At 43.0% G+C, this 15,388-nt stretch overlaps 1 protein-coding gene across 5 annotated transcripts in view; it reads left to right on the top strand.

The window, feature by feature from the left end:
* Positions 1-15,388, top strand: part of NT5C2 (5'-nucleotidase, cytosolic II) — a 155,199-nt gene that overhangs the window by 47,506 nt on the left and 92,305 nt on the right. For all 5 annotated transcript variants that reach the window (XM_063961952.1, XM_063961953.1, XM_063961950.1 and 2 more), the window contains one exon: positions 10,063-10,136. In XM_063961952.1, coding sequence (XP_063818022.1) covers positions 10,063-10,136 — 74 coding nt within the window. The remainder of the gene's footprint in view (positions 1-10,062; positions 10,137-15,388) is intronic.

Here is a 15,388-nt window from a genome sequence, read left to right as displayed (position 1 = left end):
GTGTCATAACTGGGGTGTATGTAGTCAAAATGTCGACTTTTAAAAGTTACACCAGAATGTCAACATGGTCTGAATGTTGATATTCGGAACTTCACAATGTCGATATTGTGAAGTCATAATGTCTGCAGTCCATTTTAGTGTTAGGCTGTGCATTCTGCCAATGTCAAAACAATGTCTCTGTCAACGTTCAGACCATGATAACTTTCTGAATGTTGACATTTTATACCACACCCATCTGCGTTGACTCCAGCTCATGGCGCCACCGCTTTGACTTGTGGGGTTTTGAGTGAAACAAGGCTGAGAATGCCCCCCCCCCAAAAAAAATAATAATAAAATAAATAAAATAAAAAATAAAACATAAAAAAAATCTTTTACCAACGGGATTGTACAGTATATTCTGGACAGTTTCAATTCCAGGGACATTTCAGTCAGTAGAGCCTGTCATTTATATTTGTGTATAAACAGCATTATGTAACTATATATTTTGTGTACACACAATGTGTCACTTTTGTTGCACTTTGGGAAACTAGCTATTAGTGTTGCAGTCTCCCTTTTCATGGTGATGTAAGTCCTGGCTAATTAAAGGAGTTGTGCACCTTTCAGACCCCTCTTACCTCTAATGTAATCGCCCATCCTTTACCTGAAACTGGGTAGTTTGTTCATGGGGGTTATTCAGGTTTGTTAGCAAACCAAAAAAGTTAGCTATTGGGCAAAACCATGTTGCACTGCAGGTGGGGCAGATGTAATGTGCAGAAAGATTTAGATTCGGGTGGGTTATATTGTTTCTATACAGGTTATATGCTGGCTACTTAATTTCTACAGTGTAATTTAGATTTCAGTTTGAACACACCCCACCCAGATCTAACTCTCTCTACACGTTATATCTGCCCCCATCTGCAGTGCACATGATTTTTCCCAAAAGCTAACTTTTTTGGTTTGCTAACAAACCTGAATAACCCCCATAAACCAACTACCCAGTTTCAGGTAAAGGATGGGCGATCACATTAGAGGTAAGAGGGGTCTGAAAGGTGCACAACTCCTTTATTTAGCCAGGACTTACATCACCATGAAAAGGGAGACTGCAACACTAATAGCTAGTTTCCAGTGCTCTTTAATGGGGCTCCATTGAAAAAACTGTGTGTATTGAATTCTCCAGGTGTGTTAGTTTTGACCTGGTTGGACTCCTAGCTTCAGGTACAGGGAGCGTCTCAGTGGATCCCTATATTTAATACCTGAGGGCAAGAATATACTATGGGTGTTTGTCCAAATGTACACACATCCTTTTTCGAGTGAATTGAGCAAGTGATTGATACCAACTGTTGTTCCCGGCTGTACTAGCGCATTCATTGACTGTAAATCAGTACAATTAAAAAATCCCTATAAGAGTGTAAGCTCTTGCATGCAGAGCTCTCCCCATTTGTCCTGTGTTCTGTATTACTGAACGATGATCAATGTGTGTCTTTTTTTGTAGTCCCTGTTTATCACTACAGAATAGATTGTTAATCTAATGGATAAACAGCAGCTGCGCATATTGAGTATGATTTTAAGTCGGATGCAGTGGTGTTGGTGTCTGTGTTTTACGCCTGTGCCTTTATGAAATATCACTACAATCCCTTCTCGGGTGTACATCCAGGTGTCTGCATTTGCATGGACTGAGTCGCCAACTTTGAGCGTCTTTAAACATTCAAATAACACTTGGTTGCACGATCGGAGCTTGCACTAGTCCTATGGTATGAGCTGATGTCATGTGTCCTGTATGTGTAATTAAGCATCTGTGTATGCAACCACCTCTGTGTCACTCCCATACCATGCCCGTAACAAGGTCCATGTCTCAGTGCATCTCAATAGCCACCTCCCTGTCCCCATCCAGACATCTTTCAGGAGTGTAAATAAATTTTCAGTACACTTCTGCATGCATCTGAAATCACTACCACGTATGAGCACAGTTGTGACCCATGCATAGCGTGCAACTCAGAATCAGGACGTTCGTGTTTGCGATGTTGATTATTGCTCATTAGTCTACAAATAAATGTACATTCCATAATAGAAATTAGTAATGCACTGCCATTCTCCCTACTCTGGGGCCACTCCACCTGCCTTGACATTGGCAGACCTTCTCTCCATCTATGGCCAGACGCCCTCGCCTCCACTTGGGATCATAGCAGGCCTTACATTTTTTTCTTTAAATACATTTTATAACCCTACTGTCCATTTTTGCTCCATATCTTCTCCAATTGTTTTACTTAGACCTCTTGTATTGCTAGACTCACGTCTATGCCCCCCACTGTATTTTGCACACATGGCCTAGCATGTAACTTTGCTATACATTCAAGATGTCAGATGTCGGAATCTTGGCTCCCATCAGAACACTGATGCCAGAGTCCTGAACAGGTAAACATCCTGAAGCCGGGATCCCGAAGGTACAGTATAGCCAGGAGGGTTAAGGTTTGGCTGCAGGAGGGGGGTGTTTAGGAGTCATCCGGGTAGTTAGGGTTTGGTTTTGGGGTGTGGGGGAGTGGGTGGGGGGTAGGGTTAGGCTGGAGGGAGGGTGTTTAGGGTTAGGCACCACTGGGGGGTGAGTGGGGGATTAGGTTTAGGCACAAAAGGGATCGGGTTACAGTTAGGCTGTGGAAAGGGGGGTTAGGTTTAGGCACTAAGGGGGCATGTAAGGGTTAGGCACTAAGGGTGGAGGTAAGGGTTAGGCTGCGGTAAGGGAGGGTTAGGGGGGTAGTTAGAATACTTACCTTGCCCCTGTCAGGATCATGACCATTGGGATGCAGATGACTGTGTTATGACCGCTGACATCCTGTCCGCCGGTGGTCATACCGATCTTGTAACTTTATGCCACATCGGCTGTTCTTTTTAATCAAGAACTCTTTTTTTTTTTTTCCCTGCTGTAGTATTTTCTATGCAATGCATATTTGCACATTGTAACCAATTTAGTGAGCCTGACCTGATGCTTTTCATACAGGGCATACCATATTGCTTCACACAGTCTTCCCACATAGGCATCGGGTCCCTGTATGGCTTATCTCCCACAGTGTAACCTTTGTAGTGCGCCCAACATGCTTACCTCGCCGGGCACACTGGATGAGATGAAAAATACATGGACCTGACAGTCATGTAGGGCCCTGTTTCTAACGTTAGTGTTAGAAAACTGCAACCACAGAGTTTGGGCCATTCTTTCTAGGTGTAACCCTTTCCTCCCTGGGTAATACTACGTAGTGCGCCCAGCATGGCTGCCTCACCTGGTACACTTTTGTTGGTGGAATTTACAATGCATGGGAATTATTGTCCAAAATTCCTACACCAACCCTGCATTATGCTTATTGTGCTCTCTAATGGCCCCCATACACTTATATGATATGGCATACAATCATGCGATTTCGATCGCATTTGTGCGATCAATCGCATGATTGTATGCACATATTGTGCACCATGCGACGCAATGCGTGGACATGCCGGTCGAATCTCGCATCTCAGGCTCTTATGTGCTGCACTTAATATTTATCGCATTGCAGTGTGATCGCGATGGGCACCCGCCGGGAGTGGCCACAGGCCGCTCATACTCGGAGGTGACGTGCCCATCACGTGATTACCATGCGATCTATCACATGATCTCATGGTAATCACTTGGCAGTTCAGGTGCGATTTCATCGCACCTGAACTGCTGGCGCGATGCCCCGCAATGTCGTGTCGCGGGTCATCGCACAAGTGTATGGGGGGCATTAGTTTCGTTTTAATTATTTTGGCGTGGTTACTTGCTCTAATTCTTAATCCTTGTGCAATGTGTTATGTTTTTGATGTCTGTAAAGTGACTATGAGTCCTGCTGGAGATGAGCGCTATAATATTATTATTATTATTATTATTAAGTATTATGCTACGTATATATACACAGGCTTTGTTATTTTCATAGTCTCATAGTGAGGAATCTGTGAGGATGCCGGCTGTCAACATACTGACAGCAGCATCCCGTCTGTCGGAATCCCGGCAGTGAGTCCCCTCGCGGACTTGCTGCGCTCGCCACGCTCCAGGATATATTCGCACTCTGTTAGTGGCCTGGACCCACCAACCGAGTGGGAATACCCGGCGGTGGTCCAGATTCTGTCCAGCTGTATTTCAGCAGCTGCCAGGATTCCGGCGTCGGTCTCTTGAACGCCGAGATCCCAGCAGCCGGTATTTTTACTGCATCCCTATAGTGAGTTAGTATGGCGAAAATGTTATGGAATCACTTTCTCACAGCTATGATTATAAATTACAGAGATTTTTATTATTGTATATACTTCAAAATAAGGTACCCAGGTAAATTGTCTAATTATTATTAAGTGCAGGCAGTGCAGCTGCTATGGAGCCCAGAGCTGAGAGGTGCCCACCTTCCCTGTGGAAGCAGGAAGAACCTTTATGAAACTTTCCCATGTGGCACTTTTTTAACATCTCTAGGAACCCGAGTGCCGGAAAGTTAAAGACCAAATATCACCCATTCAGGTCTAAATGGAGCGTAATTCACTATATGGGTAGTATAAAAACCAAAGACCTCCTGCCAAAATTGCCTATCAAAACCGCAGACCCATAATCAATGATCGAGATCGGCTGAGGATTGTCGAAATTTAGGACAAATAGAATCATCCAAAGTACATATTCGTAAACCTCTATAAGGAAAGACGTATGAGTGGTGGAATATATTGAGATACATTTCTGAATATTTGGCCGCAGGGAACGTATTGATAGAATACGACGACATACCCAGTAGGTCTTTTGTAGATAAGGAGGGGAAATGCTCCATCCATTGGGACAGGCCAGATTTTAGGGAAGATTGTTCCACAGAGTTTCTAAGAAATTTATAATAAGAGGATATAATGCCCTTAGATAAAGTCGGTTTTAACAGTGAAGTGCCTAGAGGGTTGCCCCAATTCTCATTATCAGTTTGGAAACTTTACTCACATAATGGTGGTCATTCCGAGTTGATCGCAGCCAGCAACTTTTTGCTGCTGCTGCGATCAATAGTCCACGCCTATGGGGGAGTGTATTATAGCTTAGCAGGGCTGCGAACGCTTGTGCAGCCCTGCTAAGCTAAAAAAAAATTCCAGCAAAACTAGACTAGGCCTTTACCTACTTACTCTGTGCGATGGATCCAGCGATGATGGGCCCGGCTTTGACGTCACTCCTCCGCCCTCCGTTCTGCTGGACACGCCTGCGTTATACTCCCCACTCCCCGAAAACGGCTCCAAACGGTCCGGATCTGCCCTGGCACGCCTCCTTCTTGTCAATCTTCTTAGCGGTCGGCTCTGCGACCGCTTCCTTTGTAAGTTGCGACATAACCCGGTGACCCCCGTTGCCGGGCAACGTCGTGCACTGCGCCCGCCGTGCATGCGCATTCTGCACCCGTTCCCACCGAAGCGATAAACCGCTGCGTGCGAACGGGTCAGAATGACCCCCAATATTGGGTCTGAACAAAAAAAAACACAAGTACCAATAATAGGAAATTTAGCAACAACTTCAGAATGGGTTAACGGTTTATGTGATTGGGAAGCACTCAGTTGGCTCAATGTGCAAAGCCCTCCAGATTGGATTTTGTAGAAAAGACAAGTGAATTGAATAAGACTGGTGCAATTTAAATTTATGTCGTAACAGTAACCACATTTTTCTAGTCATCATAAGAAGGGGATTATCGAGCATTTCAGGAGGTATTTTCCGATTTGCCAAGTGCAAAAATTCCACCAGTGAAATCCGGGGCAAAAAAACCTTGTTCCAGTGGGGTATTAGTATATATCTGGTGAGCCGTTAACCAGTCTTGTAAATAACAAAGTAATGCAGCGCAATTAGTAAGGACATCCAGAAAATTAATACCGCGTTATGCTTAGGCTGACATAATTTAATCAGTCCAATTAGAGTCTGCCTATTGTTCTAAATGAAAATACAGAACCAGCGAGTGATGTGGACAGTGTCTTTCCGAGACAAAAGAATAGGAAGTACCTAGAATGGATAAAGGAGTTTTGGACAATAGGCCATGCGTTGGAGGTTCAAGAACATTTTTCGTGGAAAAAAGATGTTAGACTGCTCTTCCATGGTGCACTTTATATACAGCTTAAACAAAAAAACAAGTTTTGACTTTATTCGACTTTTATCTGTGTGATGGAAATATGTGGCAGACTAATTTACATCTATAAAATAATCTTAATGTCTGTGTAGCAGATGCATGTGCACTAGAGCTGAGCTCTCAGTGGCAAGTAGAGAAGGACAGCAGAGAGGAGAAAGGGGCAAGGTAGAGGACAGAGAGGAAGGGTCTTAGCAGAGAGAGAGAGAGAGGAGAAGTGACAAGGTGGTAGGGCAGATGAGAGTTGTCACGAGAGAGGAAGAGAGAAGTAGGGCTATAACACACAAGCCGGTTTTCCCCGGTTGGCAAAAAGCCGGACAAACTTCGTCTGGCTTTTTGCCATCCGGCAGAGTCTTTCACACACAACGGCTTTGAGCGATGTGTAATGCTGTGCGCATGCGCAGCAGCAGACACGGCTTGGAAAAAAAACGTTGTGTGTGAAAGCTCCGCTTCACACACACAGTTCACTGCCTTGAAAGACGGCACGGCCCCGGCCCGGCAGCCGGGCATTCCAGTGGATATTTCCGGCTGCAACCCGGCAGCCGGGCCGGGACCGTGCAGTGTGAAAGGATCCTACCCTTTGCACTGTTCATTACAACACCGGCACGGGAAAAAGCCATCCGGCTTTTTCCCGGCCGGCAAAAGCCGGCGCGTGTGTTTCAGCCCGTAGGGACAAGCTGGCAGGGCAGAGTAGAGGGATCTGAGGAGAGAGAAAAACAGAGAGAGAGAGGAGAAAAAACAAGCTGGCATTGCAGAGTGGAGGGATTCCAGCAGAGAAAGGAGAGTAGACAAGGTCGCAGGGAGGAATCCAAGGAGTAAGAGAGGAGAGGGGTAGAAATTTTGTGGAGGGATATCAGGAAATTGAGCGGACAAGGTGGCAGGGCAGAGTGGAGGGATCCCAGGAGAGAAGCAACAATGTGGCAAGGCATAATGGAGGGGGTAGTAGGGTAGAGTGACAAGGTGGCAGGGAGGGAGAGAGTCAAGGAAAAGAGAAAGGAAGGGGGACAATGTGGTTGGGCAGTGAAGAGGGTTTCCAGTAGGGAGAGGAAGAGGAAAAGTGACAGGGTGGCGGGGCAGAGTGGAGGACTCCCAGACTAGAGGGACAATGTGGCAAAGCAAAGTGGATGGAGGAGTGCTATGGGAGAGGGGATAAGGTGATTGGGCAGTAAGCACGGGTTCCACTATGGAGAGAAAAGGGGACAAATATTTCCTAGGAGAGAGAGAGAAACCAAAACACCCAGTCCCTATACAGTAGGGAGTGAGTGGTAGGAATAGGTGGAGAAGGGAGATGGGAAGGTGTTTACTCACAACCTGGTGAATGACTGGTCCAAAATATTAGTTCAGGAATAAAAACTCAGTCTCCCCATAGGCTTTCCATATTTTGGAAATTACCTTAGCTACTTAGACAGGCAGGCACAAAAACAAATTATTTTTTTACATCTTGGGTTTGACTTTGATGAGCTGTAAATGTTCTTGGATCACTCAGCACCTACTTACACTCTCTGTTACACATCACATATCTGCAGTGGCTCGTGGAAAGCTGTGCTATTTCCCTCTGCCATCAGTCAGTCTGTTGCTCATGTATTTTCAAGTAAAGTGTGCAATGATAAGATACAAATATTTCTTTATCCACTATACTGTAACCATTAAAAATAAACTATAATATTATACCGTATTTCATTATGGATCTTCTTTTGTTTTTATAAAAAAAATTCAAATAACTAAAACAGAATTTGACGGCAGATAAGAACCACTTGGCCCATCTAGTCTGCTCTAAACACACGCACACACTAGGGTTATTTTTTTGTCAGGAGCCAATTAACCTATCAGTATACAGTATTTTTGGAGTAACCAGATTAAGTATGCATTCCCTTTAAGGGCTGTATCCAATTAGCTGTGGTTAAACATTGGTTTTCACACTTTTTCCCAATGTATCACCAATATTTTTTTTTACAGACTATCCAATTAGATTATCCATAAAAAAATACATTTTCTCCCAAAAAACACAGTTTCAGAGAACCTTGTGTGTTTTCGGTGGCCACAGCTCCATTTTCGCAGGAAAATGGGACTGCTTTCAGGGATATGGTTTTGCCTGCCTGAGGCAAAATCCTAAACCGCATCTTGCGCCACCTTATCAGGGCTACTTGGATAGCCCCCGACAAGACAATTAACTGCGGTAATTTACTGTGGCTAATCGGATACCACCCTTTGGGCCTAATTAAAGGTTGACTGCAAAACAAAATTTTCCTCTAGTGGGCAAAACCATGTGCAATGCAGGTGGGGCAGATATAACATGTGCAGAGAAAGTTACATTTTGGTGAAATCTAAATTGCAGTGTAAAAATAAAGCAGCCAGTATTTACCCTGCACAGAAAAAAAATAACCAACCCAAATGTAACTCTCTCTGCACATGTTATACCTGCCCCACCTGCGCTGCACATGGTTTAGTCTATTAGAGCAAAATGTTGTTTTGCAATCAACCTTGAATTAGGCCCTTTGTCTCATTCCTTGCCATGGATTTCACAGCTATTTGGTGGGTTTAGCTTAGCAAACTACTTTTCGTGCTTACATACTGTAGAACACATGCACACTCCAATGCAGAAAGGAAAGACATTGCTAAATAACGCTGGCTTATACACACCAGAGCGACCCGGTATTTCAACCCTGGTAGTGACCAGGGTTGAACACTGTTTCATCCCTGGTTGCTGTGCGGTGTGAACGGGTTTGCTGAGTCGATGTGACCTGTTTCTCGTTCACAGTGTATGGATGAGCGATGTTTGGAGATCATCTGATCTCCAAGCGCCGCCTCCGCGCGCGTCACCGCTGACTTCACCAACCCAGCAATATGTCGGACTGGGACGCCACAGTGAAAGGGGCCTGAAGCGGGTTGCACCCGTGGACGGCTCCCGGGTGCGACCCGCCATGTGAGGTCTGAAAGGGGTATAAGACTGGTATATGCACACACCAATGCAGAGAGGAAAGTCCTTGCTAAATAAGACTGGTATATGCACACTCCAATGCAGAGAGGAAATATATTGCTAAATAAGACTGGTATATGCACACTCTAATGCAGAGGAAGGACATGGCTAACACTGGCATGATATGTTGAAAGCTAGTCTTCGTAAAGCAACAAACTTAATAAGGTTTTATTAAAGAAATAATTTTGTGATAGAAATGATCTTGTTATGAAGGTGCACATATTTTTTGTGACTTGTAGATAATTAATCCTCTCATTCCCTGTAGCCTTTAAGGGAAGTTATATAAGATTCTCATTGTAACTATTTTTATGTTGCATGGTCAGTTATGTTTTTGTTCCCATTTATATGTCAATGACACTTAGTGGCCGATTCAAAAACATGTGAGCTGCCATTATTGCTGTTACGTGCGCAGCACGTGTCATGCAAAGCTGCTAAGGTATAACTGAATCCACTTCTTAAAGCAGCAATTGCTTGAATAAATCTGCTGATTTAAAAAAATCGCTGTGGCAAGAGGCTTGGAATTTGACATTTCTCTTTGGTTTGTTGTCAGGTTGCTATTAATGATTTATAATTCTCCAAATCTTCAAAATGTGATGTGATTACCATGGTAACCACAGTCAGATGGCATATGATTGTAGTGTGCAGATAAGCTTTGGAATGCCCCTCTGAGCTCTCTAAGCACTGTGAAACCTTCTCCTTCATTCTCTCCCTTTTATATGATATAATGAGTTTGAGAGTCTGGGTGTACGACTGGCAGCCATACTTATTTCCCAGCAAGGAGATAATTATTTTTAGGAAGTTAGCTAAGGAAAATAACCAGATTCATTCTAAAAGGTATTTGCAATTTTAAGGGGGAAAAAAGCCTTCCGTTTGACATTGCTGCCTTAAGTAGCTGTCGAGCCTGACAGAAACATTATGCTGTCAATTTGTTGACTCCATGATGGGCAATAAATGAGGTCTCACGTGTAATTTTCCTTTCTTGTCTTCTAGGGTCTTTGTGAATAGAAGCCTAGCCATGGAAAAGATCAAATGCTTCGGATTTGATATGGATTATACACTTGCTGGTGAGGATGGAAAGAATTCTGAGGCCTTACAAAGCCGCTATTTATAGCTTTTCCCTTTACTATTAGCATGTCGTCACTGTTTCTTAGAAGCATTTTTTTAGATGATTACGTGGGTCAGCTAAGCCTGGGAAATGTCTGAGGGAATGGACTTTGTTACAAAAGTCTTAACAGCTCATCCCTGTGTGAGATAAAGAGGTTATAGGATTATGATCCTACTGACATTTTGTGACCAACATGAACATGCTGGAACAAGATAATCTAGATAGAACCTATTTATTTTCTGTATAGTAAAGTTGAAGGTCAATTTCTGTGAATATTTACATGAAAGACAGCAGATTATTTTCTTATCTAATTTCATAGAGCTGTATGAAACAATGCCTCCGTAAGTCAAATTACAAATGGTAGAATGTGTGTTTTGGTTTATACTGCAAGGTGAGTTCTGCAGAAAGTTAAAAGAATCCATAGAATGTCTGTTCACACTAGCGGTGGGCAACAGGCAGCCATAGAGTCACATGTGGCCCTCTGAGTATAATGTCTCTTCACACCAACGATGGGCAACAGGCAGCCATAGAGTCACATGTGGCCCTCTGAGTATAATGTCTCTTCACACCAACGATGGGCAACAGGCAGCCATAGAGTCACATGTGGCCCTCTGAGTATAATGTCTCTTCACACCAACGATGGGCAACAGGCAGCCATAGAGTCACATGTGGCCCTCTGAGTATAATGTCTCTTCACACCAACGATGGGCAACAGGCAGCCATAGAGTCACATGTGGCCCTCTGAGTATAATGTCTCTTCACACCAACGATGGGCAACAGGCAGCCATAGAGTCACATGTGGCCCTCTGAGTATAATGTCTCTTCACACCAACGATGGGCAACAGGCAGCCATAGAGTCACATGTGGCCCTGTTAGCCTTCTACTACGACCCCCAGCTCTTTCCAGCTCAATTGGCAAATTTTGTTTGTTTCAGCTTGTAAAACACATTTAAAATGCTTGCTAATGGAATGCATTCATAATGTTGACACCACAATGTTGACATTGATTATGTCAGCTCAGAATATCGACATGTGGAATGTCAGCATCTACAGAATGTCAACATGTTCACAATGTTGACATGTGAAATATCGACATGATGCATGGACTGGCAGCAGAGGGCTAGGGTTAGGCTACAGGAGGGGAGGTTAAGGTTAGGTTACAGGAGGGGAGGTTAGGGTTAGGCTTAGGCTACAGGAGGGGAGGTTAGGGTTAGACACAAGGGGGAGGATTGGGCTATGGGAGAGGAGGTTAGGGTTAGGCTACAGGAGGGGAGGTTAGGGTTAGACACAAGGGGGAGGATTGGGCTATGGGAGAGGAGGTTAGGGTTAGGCTACAGGTTAGGGTTAGGCACTAGGGGGAGGGTTAAGCTGTGGAAGAGGAGGTTAAGGTTAGGTACTACGGGGAGGGATAGGAGTTGGCAATATACTTAGCAGCACAACATGAGATGAAGGTCTTAAGGACGTTACCCTTGGACCCTGAAGACAACGCTGGAGTTGCTGGACCCGCGGTACCAGGTAAAGCTGGGCCCACACTGCTGATATATCGGCCATTCAATTGAATGGTCGCTATATCGTGGGCACGTCGGCAGTTGTGTAACCCCGATATGTCTGTGAATGTTATAGCTGCCCCCACACTTGCAGCAGAGGCTGCTGGTGACTGACATCACAAATGGACAGGTACATGTAAATGTCAACCCATTTGTAAAGTCAGGCACAACACATGGGGCTGACGATCGGTAAGTGTGCATATACTTACAAATCGTCATATACAGTAGGTCGCGGATCAGCAGGACGGGCCATCCGTTGGCCTAGTGTGTACCCAGCTTAAGTCACCCTTAGACCACCAGTGATATTTTGTCAGTATTCTAATCATGTCACCATTTCATCAGTGTTGACATGGTCAATGTCAACATTCCAAGTATGTCGACATTACAACCATGTCAGCATTCTCATGTCGACAGACTATAGCACACCCCTGGCTAAGATATTTTTATAATTAATAACAAATAAAACCTCTATTTTTTTTTTACAACGAATGCACAATTTAATTTTGCTTACACCACTAGATGTTATTTGCACCTACTAGAGATACTAACCCCATTTGATTTGTGTCTCTTTGTTCATTAAATATATTGTTTTACCTTATTGCTGAGATGAAGGGACATGAGGTTACATGGAATGTGTACTATGTTGCCTATCACTGCTTCACATGGTCACATACACACAGTAAAGGCGATGTTCCTAGTGACAGGTGTCTGGCTGTTCATTTATGGATATTCCTTCAACTCACAAAATGGCTTCTTGAATTGTAAGCCACAGCTATATATACTGAAAGGGTTAATTCATAGAGTTTGCGCCACTCATGTACAGCTGGGCTACATCCTCTGGTGTCAATGAGGACATTTAGTTTTCCAGTGGGTGTCATCCTTGGCCTCTTGTACTTGCTCTATTTTAATACTTGTGCTTGAAAGTGACTTGGTGCTGCTTAACCTCATCCAAGTTCATGCCTCGTTGACATTCAGTGCATTAAAGAGATGGTGCAGTGGTTGTGTTTACAGCAGGGGTATTAAATAGCAGCTAATGGAAACGGTAAAGTGTTAGGGAGGAAAACAAGCTGTCAGTCAGATGTGTTTACTTGTAAATTAGACCTTCTGCCCTTATGACCACCACTGGGTACACATCACATTCTCTCATGACCTTTATTTTGTGTGCAAGTCAGACACACAAAACTGTTAAAGAGCCTTCCATGTAACCTCACTGAATAGGACCTTCTGTAAAACTGGCACTTGCATTATCATTACCAGTGCATCACTGCTAAGTCACACATTTTAGCATTACAGCATTTTTACTTTTCTAGTTAGTGATTGCATGGTGCGTCTTACCAGTGTCGGTGCAGCCGTTTATTATCTCTTGCTTGTTGTCACCGGTTATGAAGTGCAGTGGGAGAGGAGTAGAACACCCTGCGGCAATCTAATAATTGTGACGCTCACAGCATTATAAATTATTTCAGGATTAAGTTTGCTGACCTTATGGGGGGGCAGTGACCTGTCCACTCATGTGATTGTCAGTGAAGACAGGGCAGGGGGGATGCTGGGAATCTTCTAGAGATTGTCATATAATGCATAGAGCAGTGTGATCCTGCCAGATTGTAGCGTCAGATAAGTTTCATATGTCTTTATTACTTTATGTAACTTTTCTCGCTTTAATTGCTCCTGTTACTGCATACAATTGCCATAGCTGTTGTATACATTCATAACTCAGCCTATCAATACACTAGCAATCAGTGACCTCACTGAGGTACTGCAGTAATGTAATATTGTATGTCTGTATCATGGTAGGAACTTCAGCTTAAGCTGGGTACACTCCTGAACGATGGTGCAATGCGATGTAACAATATATCACATCACCATGCAAACTACACCATCCACTGAATGATGACGCAATATATTGTTACATACATAGTGTAACAGTACTGCATCGACTGCAGCATTGTCCCATCTGATGTGCAGCACGGTGGGGCGATGTGACCACCCAATTCATGAAATGATGAATTGGGTGGATGTGTGGGTAGACCCTGTACGTAGTTGTTGTGAGCTGCAACATCGTCTACTACACACTACTCAGCTTTGTGCAATGTATGCACATTGTGGCATAGTGTAGCTGGTATGACTATTGTTCCTATGCGTCTGTACGCATGCGCACATCCCTAGGCATTAATGGAGAGATCTTTGACTGCTAATAATCGCAGTGAGGCGCGCCATGTAGTAAGCAGAGATGCTACATCTGTATACTGTTTAGTGTGTCCCCACTTTTAGTGAGGTCACATGGGTCAAAGGCGTAGATAACTACTTGGAATAATGAATATAACTACATCTCTTTATCAAACAGGGCCCCCAGGAGAGCAGTGTAGCATCTGTTATTTTACCCCAACTATTTATAAAAGAGTAGATTTCATTTTTTGATTTATTTATTTTTAATTATATTGTGTCATTTATAATTATAATAATAATTTATAATCCAATGATATTGTGCACCTTTGTACAGTGTACACTCTGCACTTACTACAGTATATCAGAATAAGTGACCGCTGTACATTCACCCTGGTCGTATTCCCATTGACCGTGCCTTCCTGCGCTTAGTTTGTCTTCATCTTTCTAGGAAGTATTTTTTTTTTCTTCAAACAAATTTAATAACATTTCATTAAAGTTAGGAAATAAAATATATAACGTCGATTAGGCAGATTAGTTTTCGAAATTCAAGCCAGCAACTGGATCATTTGACTGTCTGTGTCAATGTGAAGCTTTTAGACAATGTACTTGGTCTCCTTGCTTTACACTGTAGCGAATACATTAGCGTAGTCTTAGATTACCTCTCTCTTCCGTCTGGCGCCCATTGAAGGAAGAAGCTAGAGTGTTTCTCTTGTTTTACATTTTATTTCTTTATTCTAGGACAGGTCCTAACAGAGATTAAACACACTTATCTGACATTAATTGGAAACAGATCAAAGAATCCAATTAAAATCATTGACAAATTCATGTTTTCAATTTTAGATAGGTTATATGCAACCTGATACACTTCTGGGGGTCTCATGGGAGGTCCTCTAACCTTCAAAAAGCTGCACTTTACATTTAAACTCACCAATAAGTTAAAACAATACATACAAGGTAAAAAAAAAAAAGAAAAAAAAAAAAAAAGACACCGATCTCAAATAACACATCAGGAAGAAATATAAACAAGTATTACAAGTTATGACAAACAAATATGACAATACAGCAGGAAAAAGCCTATCAGAGCTTGTCACTGCTTTAGCTTATCAGCCAGTACTTCTAGCAACCTAAAGCAACTGTTTAAAATATCTGGGCTTATTTACTAAAATAATATTATAGGCATAGCTGTGTATCACAATCAAATCAAATACTTATGGCACCATGCTACTAAAGAAACTCCCTTGTGTGTGCTGTTCCTATTGCTTCCATACAAACAACGGACCTGTCCTACTAGTGCAGACATTGCATCTTGCCTATGGTGAATTGCACCTAAAAAAAGGAGAAATCTTATTTTAATATTCTGCAGCTCTTACTGTATGGCAGATAAACTTCTGATCAGGGTTGGCTGGTTTAAACCAATTTTTTTTTAACACTTTAACTACAGTCGCCATGACTTCTTAAAAAAAGTGTATTATTTGGGAATCTTAAAGTGTAAATTTAAGTGA

Source organism: Pseudophryne corroboree, chromosome 3 (assembly GCF_028390025.1).
Source record: "Pseudophryne corroboree isolate aPseCor3 chromosome 3, aPseCor3.hap2, whole genome shotgun sequence".
Classification (NCBI taxonomy): domain Eukaryota; kingdom Metazoa; phylum Chordata; class Amphibia; order Anura; family Myobatrachidae; genus Pseudophryne; species Pseudophryne corroboree.
This window is presented reverse-complemented; position numbering and strand designations above follow the sequence as displayed.